General features: G+C 44.7%; 1 protein-coding gene across 1 annotated transcript in view; it reads left to right on the top strand.

The window, feature by feature from the left end:
• Positions 1-9,614, top strand: part of LOC109287600 (VPS10 domain-containing receptor SorCS1) — a 513,813-nt gene extending 504,199 nt beyond the window's left edge. The window contains exons 24-27 of the mRNA XM_019502777.1: positions 625-724; positions 6,320-6,425; positions 6,556-6,716; positions 9,508-9,614. Of these exons, the coding sequence (XP_019358322.1) occupies positions 625-724; positions 6,320-6,425; positions 6,556-6,716; positions 9,508-9,572 (432 nt within the window). The 3' untranslated portion in view covers positions 9,573-9,614. The remainder of the gene's footprint in view (positions 1-624; positions 725-6,319; positions 6,426-6,555; positions 6,717-9,507) is intronic.

Below are 9,614 nucleotides of genomic sequence, written 5' to 3'. Positions count from 1 at the left end.
CACATAGATTCTGCATGGGTACAAGGGTGGGAAAGTACTTTTAAATACCAGGTCTGCTGTGGTGCCTGAAAAATGGGGAGCCCAGTTTATGTCTGGTAGATCATTATTGCCTTCAGTAGAATAACTTCAGGGTGACTTGGGTATCTTTAAGGTTATGTGGGACCATCGTGATCATCTCATCTGACTTCCCACCACATAGTGAGTATGACCCCAGTGAGTTTTAGCCTTTGCAGCTTTAAGCTGTACTTGAGTTTCTTGTTCTTAGCTTGACCCAGCAAAACAATTAGACACATGACTAATATTTCACATGGAAATAGTCCTTTTACATCAGCAGGGCTGCCCATATGAGTACAGTTGTTCATGTGATAACCCGTCATTATTAATAACTTCTGCTTGGACACAAACATCTGTACAGCCCCACCAGCTGTTCATATCTGCTGTATTGTTTTTCTTTACAAGGTGATACAGCATGTTTCTTGTTATCTAGTGCTGGGAACATGCTTTCCCTTTGCCTTGCAGATGGCCTTGTTTCCCACATAGCAATCATGAATTTAAAGTAATTGGGTTTAAAAAAAAAAATACAAACCTGTTTTTTGGGGGGGGGTTTGGTCTTCTTTCTTCCAGATTTCGGAAATATTGATCCACAAACTGAACCAAAACTTCATCCAGTTTGAGCTGAAGCCAGGAGTTCGAATCCTTGTCCATGCTGCACACTTAACAGCAGGTCAGTATTCACCCCTTCAAAACCCTGTCCATTGTTTGGTAGTATAATCAGTTGTAGACTTCTTGATAGGAGGAATCAGAAGGATCAGCCAGCTATCAATCACACATTCAGTACCCTGGAACTGTAATAAGCAATAGCAGCTCAGCTGTTTCTGTAGATGCCACCCAACTTATATGCACGCACCACAGAATTTGTTCACATTGCCATGTTTTCTGACATCCAACATGCCCCTAAATAAAATATGCACCTTCTTTTGGAAAGGCTAAATGAAAAAAAATTATAGATAGATAGATATCTTTTCATGAGAGTCTCTCCCAAGGAGGAAAGAGAAGGTATTCGTAGCCTGCTCTAGGGAGCCCTGCATGTACCATGTGCAGCTCTACTTTACTTCCCTCTGGTAGAGGCTAAAGCAACAGAAACTGCTGCCATATTTCCTCGATTATAATGCCCACCCCAACAGCGAAATTTAGGGGGAAAGGTGCTTGCTGTATGTGATAAAATGTGGCGTTGCAACTGCATTATTTATATTTGAAGCTGGTCTTCCGTTGCACGTGTAGTGCTAATGTCTGCTATTGATACAGGCTTGCAGTCTAATCAGCAGTATATGAGGGGAGGGCTACCTGCACGTACCTGGCACATCCATCAGTTGAGCAGATACATTTTATGTGGATGTGCCGAGCATAGCTAGCCCCCCGGCCAGTACAATCGCCTTGGATGTTCCTGGAATATTCATTGACTGAGCACTGCATTCTACGTGGATGGACATGGTATGTTCAGCATGAGTTAGATGTTGCAAAAGTTATCATATAACCAGGGCAGAGCACTATATTAGGCACATACTAGTCCTCTGGAATCAGTGGAAAATAGAGGCTCAGCACCACTCACAGGACATTTAATATTCTATCAAGGCTTAAACGGACCCTGCCCATGCAGTTGGGCTTTTGATTATTCCACTGCACATTAGCTGAACTAATGTCAGTTCACCACCACCAGGTATTTGGGCAGAGAAGTTAACCTTGAAATCTCTTTATTAGGTCCTATCTAACGTTTCTGGGAAAAGGGAGCTGTCGACTCCAGAATGAGAACGCAATTTGATTGCTGATCTGTTAACAGAAGGTTTCTCTTCTGGGCTATTCAGCTTGCCCAGTTCATTAGCACTGCTCACTTGTCTTGCAGAGAGCTCTCCATAATGGACTTGCAAAACCATTTGCTGGAGTTACAGCTTGCCTAGATGCCAAAGTGCCCATGAAGAGGAAGGAGAAAGGGCTCTAGGGAAAGTGCAAAGTTCATCACAGGTTTAAATATCAATAGGAACTTGGTGTTTACAACTTTTTGTGTCTCCAGAGCAACAGTTGCTCATCACTCCCCCTTGAATATGACCTTGTATCTCCATTAACTAAACAGATCATCTGCTGTCTGCTTTGAGAAACCCACAGCTTATGAATGGAAAGACTCCATAAATTCTTCATCTCTAAATGAGAAATGAATATATTATTTTTCCCCTCCAAAATTCCTAGGCATTACATGCAATTTGATCTCTGTTTAAAAAAAAAAAAGGAAAAAAAAGCAGGCTCCATGGATGCTTCAGGGCACTGCATAGTTTGGGTCTTAAGACCGGCTATTAGTAGGAACAAATATGAATAACCTGAATGTTTGAACATTACGTTACCAAAGGACCCTGTTTTTCACAATGTTAAAAGGCAACTTTTAAAGGCACCTCAGGTTTAGCCTCCAGGCCAATCTTTGCAAAAGGGAGGCATCCCAACTTGTCTTTGTCTTGGCTTTATTCTGCCCCGGCTCACATCCAGTTTATAGTGACACCAGTGATCATGTTGTATGTGTAAGCACTGAGTAGAAAGGATTGCAGGGAATGTGTGAGAGCAAATTTAAAGCAAGGTCAAGTTCTAAACTTTAAGGCATTAGCTTTTAGTTATTAGGGACTCATTTCTTTCACTGGTCCTGAAAATTCTTGACATGTTTACCAATGATAAATTATATGGGAGAAGCATAGAAAACAGAGCTAACAAAGGAACATTAGCTATTCATCTCTGGGCCACAGAGGGGCTGTTCCCCAGTGTATATATTAGACATCAGTCAGAAACAAGACCTATTTCCAAACTTCCTTAAATATAAGGAGAATCTAAGCTTTGCAACGCACACTGAATGTTTCCCAGATTCTAGCAAAGAAACTCTTTCAGCTTGTTAAAAATGTAGATGTCTTCCATAATCCAGGAACTGGAACTTTCGATCCATATTGAAAACAGTGGGCATGTCTGCACATTACCATATGGCAATATTGCTATGGCACGATGCAGAACAGGTTGTTACTGCACCGTGTGTGCTGCGCACAGGTAAATTTCCCAGCAATGTTGCCGTAGAGGTGCACTAAACTGTGGGAGATGGCTGCTACGGCGATGTAGCGGCAATCAGATGTAGACACACATGATTGCTACGTCACTGTAGGGTGACATGTAGATGCACCCAGAGTCTAGAAACAGAAATTACGCATAAATCAATATAAGTGATTGGATACCGGTTTCAAATCTGTAACACAACAAAAGTTCAGTGCACATAAACTAGTTTTTGCCATTTTGAAAGTAGTTTAAGATAAGCTTGGATGGATATAGTATAAGACTTCTCTGATTTAGGTTAAATCAGTATATTGAAATTCTGCCCCAGATCTCCTCCAGATTCAAATCAACTCACAGTCCCCCAGCATCCCAGGATGCTTTGCAGCTTCCCTACAAAGCCCCCATCTTACAGTGGTGGGCTAGGCTGAGCTGCAGCTGTTTACTCCAGCCAAACAGGGAGACATACTCTAGCTCCCCCCAGCTTCTGGCCTGGGTCACTGCAGGCATGTGGCTGCATTTCCAGAATCAAAAGTGAATGTCTGTTCACTTCCTTATTGGTTCAGTCTGTGCAGCTTAGACTAACTGCAAAGATTGAATCAATTCAGCCTCAGGGTTTTGACTGTCTGTACTTAGCCTGTGGGACTAAATCACAAGTAATTTTGGTCAGCTTTTCTTTCATGGATGAATATCTAGAACGGTGGAATCATCCCAACAAAAGAATGAAAATGAGAGAAAAATGGGCTTGGAAGGGACCCCTGGAGGTCCAACCCCTGGCTTGAGGTAGGATTGTCCCCATCCATCTATCGCATACAAGTCCTTGTCTAACTTAGTCCTAAACCTACACAGTCAATGCTGTCACCAAACTACAAGGCATATTGGCCCAAGACACTAAATGTAGCCTAACTTATTAAGCAACAGAGGGAGGAAAGTCATCAGTGTTTTGCTGCTGCAAAGGTTACTAACGTACTCAAAAGCTCCAAGGAAGAGAACCACGTCCCCTGCTACAGAGGAAGGCAAAACCTCCAACCAGCCATACCAGTCTAACCACAGGGTAAAATTCCTTTCTGATCCCAAATCTCTAATCATTCCCACTTATGACTTCAGTGAAATCTGAATACTTGCAGCTGCAAGGAAAAAGCATTGCTCTACAAACCTACCTCAGCACCCTGCCCTCTGCAGTACAGTAGATAGTTATTTGCACTACATTAAGCCATCTGAAAGTCAGCTGTGAGGTGGGAGGGCATGTGTGTGTGTGTGTGTGTGTGTGTATACATGCACACAACTTGGATTGCTTTTGCTGGTGCTGGAAGTAAAATGTGGCATCATCCAAACTAATTCTGCATATTGAAGTACGTTTGCCCATTCATTGCTACAAAGTGCATGCTCTCATGCACATGAAGAATGACAGGTAGAGGACTCAGCACTTTTGCAGCTCTGTCTCTCTCTCTTGTTTAGGCCTTAACTGGGGAAGGATTAATTTATGGTAATTCTGGACAACAGATTGCAGCCCATTCATCACATTCATTGCCACTTCTCTGCAAAGCAAACAAACAAACAAGAACCCACTAGCGTAAGGGAAAGTAAAATACGCCAATATTCTGCACCGGGCCGTTAAAGAGCTGTTTATTACCAGACTCCAGCCACAGCATTATAACAAGAACACTGAGTAATGCTGAGCCTGAAGTAGTCAGGAAGATACTTTGTCATCACAGAGAGGCACAAAGGCATGAATACAGAAATGTGCGGCCTTCAAGTATTATCTAATAATGCTGCTAATCTTGCGGGAGAGGGACTTTGGTAAAGCTGGAACATCACTGCGAACGTTTCCATGTATTCTTAGATTCTCAGATTGCTCCACGTCTGCCTTGCTGCATATGATTGCTCTGTGCCTGTGTCTGAGTTGTGTCTGGGAAGACATGCAAATAAGTGTGTGTGCGCGTCCGCTCATACATATGTTTGTGTGCACACGTGTGTGAATAACAAAGGGTCTCCTCTGCAGTGTGTGTGTGTGTGTGTTGGCTCTCAGCGTGCAAATTTTCTGTGCAGAAGCAAGACCTCAAGCATGTGTGCACATGTGTGTGTTTTGTGTATACTACTACTCTATATCCTGTGCTCCTGTGACCATGATCTGTCCAGTGAATGTCTGCTTTGTACCGGAGTATATGCAACAGTGTGTTTGCAGAAATGATCATGTCTGCTCTTTGAGTACACCTCCCTGTAACCCTGATGTATCTGTGGTGTGCGCACCTGGGTATGGTGTCTGTGTCCCTATTTGTACTTAACTTACCTTTTTTTTGGGGGGGTGCCATTGTGGCACTGCCAGGGTATATCATTGTTGCCTTATATGACTCCCCTGCATGTGGTATTGTGAAGAGCCATATGAGGGTTCATGGGGGATTGTGCAGGAGTTTTACAAACATCTTGCAACAAGAGCCTTGTCTCCCATCCAAAAGGTACAAGATAAGGGGTGGTCGATACTGGAGAACAAGGTTGTGAATGGCAGAAAAGGGGAAAATGTCCTAAGGTAGTGTCAAAGTGGGAGAGCAAGGTTTCGTGAGAGTAAGGGACACACCTGAGCAACGCAACTGAGCCTGTAACATCACATTAACACAGTTGGCTTCAGTCACTCTGGCTCTGACAGGATGCAGTTGAAATCTCTCTAACTAAGTACCCAGACATCCGGTAAAACTTTTAATGGTCTAATAAAGTTGGCCTCTTCCCAAAAGTTAAATAGAAGCTTAAAGGAGACTGTAGGAATAGTTATGGGCATTTATAGACGTGCTGTGGGAGGTGAAAGGGGGTGCTTTAATTACAGTGGCTCCAAGAGCTGCTCTAATTAAAGCGCCTGGAACATCACGTGTATCAGCGTCCCCATGCCGAAAAATGGCAGTGGGGGCTCTCATCGAATGAGCTTTAGTTAAAGCACCCCGCCATCATATTTCAGTGCAGGGATGCCGATACACATGACGCTGGAGTCTGCGGGAGCACAGCAATTGCCATGATTAATCGAGTCTGCTCTGTCCCGTTGTAATTATGATGCATCAGAGCAGCCTCTCTGCACATGTATAGGTGCCCCGCGTTCCCAACCGCAGGTTGCCTGGCTCCTGAATAGAGGTTTCCCACCTTTTGGACAGCCTGGGGACATGCATCCCCAGGTTTTAGACCATGAAAGGATGGTCGCGGCACCGTTGTGGACGTGTGGTCACGAGGGTGGATGCTCTAAAGTTCTCCTCCTCTCTCATAGCTCCTCTGGTGGACCTCACTCCCAGTCACAGTGGTTCGGCCATGCTGATGCTGCTCTCCGTGGTGTTTGTGGGCCTAGCCGTGTTTGTCATTTACAAGTTCAAAAGGTACGGCCTACCCCTTCCTCCCTGCTCCCTCACCTTCTCCCCATTGTCGTCTTGGACTCTGGCTGAAGAAGCGTAATTGCACCGCGGTCTGTAGCGCTCACGGCAATGACAGTTTCTGTTAATGTTTTAGGAAGATCCCGGGCATTAATGTTTATGCACAGATGCAGAATGAGAAAGATCAAGAGATGGTCAGTCCAGTCAGTCCAAGGGAAAGCATGCCTAGTGTCCCTCAAAATGGACTGATGAGCCCAGAGCAACTAGTAGCTGAGAAGCTGGATACCCAGGCCATAGGTAAATAACCTCCAGCGGCCAACAGCTGGCCAGCTTCTAATTGGCTAAACCTTTCCCTTCCTCTCCAAGAGCACTCCTTTTTCTGCTGCTTTTTTAACTCCTCTGAAAGACACCGAGCTAACTGCTTCTCCTCCCCCATCTACTCAGGATGAAAGAGGAATTAAGCACCTGAGTCCTCTCCCGCCCCCATCCCACCCCTCTGTAGCTTTTCTGTGCAGAGCGCTTTCCTTTCAAGGGCTCTGTAATCTCGTTATCATTCACTTGTGCTGCCAGGGGGGACGTCATCTAGTTTCTGGGTAATTGTGGGGTTAAGGGCTAGATCAGAGCACTTAAGGCGAGAGGGCCCAGCTCCCATTTCTGGTATGTGGGGACAGGAGGGAGACTTGGTAAGTAAAACCTGAAAGCTCAGGCTTCGGGGATCTTGCCTTATATGACTCCCCTGCGTGTGGTATTGTGAAGAGCCATATGAGGGTTCACAGGGGATTGTGCAGTAGTGTCACAAACATCTTGCAACAAGAGCCTTGTCTCCCATCCAGAAGGTACAAGGTAAGGAACAGGGGTGGTAAATACTGGAGGGCAAGGTTGCGAATGGCAGAAAAGAGGGACATGTATTGGGGCATCAAATGGCAGGCCAACACGTGAAAACACGATCGCTAACCCCCAGGGACCAGTGAGAAATATGGATCTCTGGGTTAGACTGCACGGTTAGCCGTCAAGCTGACTTCTGTCAGAGGAAGAACCAGCAGTGATTGCAGATGGGTGAGGCTGGAAATGCAGTGCCAGGGTTTAGTTAGCACCATAATAAAGAGATTGCCAATGATACAAATCACTCTCATTTACGCTGGTGCAGTCCCCATTAGCCTCACTTCAGTAACACTGGGGTAACTGGGATAGAAGAGTGAGGCTAGAAATCAAAAACGATGGGAAATGCCACCTTTGTTTCACAGGCAGACAAGGTTCTTTGGGTGAATCTGATAGCTTTTATTAAACCAACTTAAATAGCTGGAACAAGCTTTTTAGCAAGCGTTTGGGTTTAAAACCCCTTTGTCAGGCTGAGGAAGTCTCTGCAGTTGTTTCACGGCACAAAGAGAGGATCAAAAAGATTCAAGTGCATGTTGAAGTATTTTGCTGAACTGAGGGGCCTGTATAGATGCAGGGAGAAGTTAAATTCACTGTTTCCCTTTATTTGTGAAGCTGGTGATTTCCACCAAAGCAGGCTGCCGTGTCCCTTCTGCGCATGGCCATTTAGATGAGGCGTATCAAGTGTCAGGCCTGCACTCATTCAAGTAGCATTCAGCCACGTGGCGGGTGTCCCAGCAAGGACATCCAAGAGGTTTGCACATGTAAGGACTGACCCACAGGAGTAAGGATGGGGACTAATTTTAGAGCAATTTAACATTTTTTAGTTGCATTGGCAGGAGCACAGATGAATCACCCTTTTAAACAAAAAGAAACCAAGTTGCTTGCTTTGCCCTGCTCTGCTGGCCTAAAGTGGGCATAAAGCTGGTTTAAGGCACCTGCTAAGGAGTTCCCAGGAGGGGAATCCTTCGTTATGGAAGAGCATTGGCATGGGCGACCCTAGAGAGAGTAAGGGAGGAGGTAAACTAAAGGAAGGAGGGGACAAGCACAAAGTGCAGAGTGCTAAGATTTTGGCCAAGAAAGCAATTTGAAAGCTGTCACCTGCCAGAAGAGGACAGAACTGCCTTGAGGCAGCTCAAACTTATGCTGGAGGCCATTTTAAAGCCCTAACAGCAGAAAGCCAACTAAATATACCACCTTTCTGTGGGTCATCTGAGCCTGCCTCAGCTGCTCTGAGGGACACAGCCAAGCTTTATTCAGTTTGGCTACAGAAGCTCTTATTTTGACATAGACATCCGAATTTTGCAACGGTTCTTCCCCAGCTCAATCTGCTGCATTATCCCTGCACCATATGTCTCATGTATTGCCCTGACATAGGTGTTGCAGACCCTCCTTGAAGTCACTAGGGTTGCAGAGTGCATGCAGATGAGGGAGGAGCAGGTCATGGTAGGGAAGAAGCAACCCTTTAATTACCCCGTGCCAGAAAATGGAAGGGGGTGAGTAAGGAAACTAAATATTTGAGAAAGTGCAAAGATCTAGAGGTGGATGTTGGGGTATGCAAAGCCCAGAGGCTTATACTGGACGTGGACAGTAAACCTCTCCAGGATTAGGAGTTTTTTTCTGATGAGTTGTCTTTCTTGTGGGGAAATGAAGGCAACGTAGGTAATTGCGTCTTTCTCTTGCTTGTGTTTTATTTTCCAATATACATTTGCTTTCACAAACTAAGAGTATCCTCCAAACTTTCTGCCCTTCAAGAGTCCACGTGAATATCACTGGGTTCATGCTCTTCTCTTCCTTACCTCTGGTTGCACAAAGCCGAGCGTCTCCATGCTGCGTTTGAGCAGCAGGTCCCGACTTTTGCAGAGGCAGATCTTACAGCGGGTTGTCATGTCTCCAATACCTTATCAGCTCAAATGCCACTAAATGAGTCGGTACTTGCTCATAGGGGCGCGGCTTCCTTCCCACCCCTGCCTTCCCCGCTCTGCCTCTCTTGTCTTAGAAGGTTGTCTTTTTCTTTTCCTAACGAAAATGATTCACCCATATCAAAGTGGCAAGAGAAAGTTTTGGAGAAGAACGTGTCAATCTGGAACAAATTGAATGCAAAAAAATAAAATAAAATAAAATAAAGCAAAGAATTGTGATACCTTCAAACATTTCATTTGTGAGTAACGCTGTGTTGTTTAACTCTTGCTTTTGTTTTGTTTTGCCACAGGAAGTATTTCCATAGCTGCTGAGACTCAAAGCACAAAAGAAATCCCTACCTATGTAAATGTTTGAATTGAGGACGCCAGTATAAATATATATATATACATATATATA

This window comes from Gavialis gangeticus, unplaced genomic scaffold (assembly GCF_001723915.1).
Source record: "Gavialis gangeticus isolate Ggan-Ray unplaced genomic scaffold, GavGan_comp1, whole genome shotgun sequence".
NCBI classification, from domain to species: domain Eukaryota; kingdom Metazoa; phylum Chordata; order Crocodylia; family Gavialidae; genus Gavialis; species Gavialis gangeticus.
Note: the sequence above shows the minus strand (reverse complement) of the source record. Positions and strands in the feature narration are given on the sequence as shown.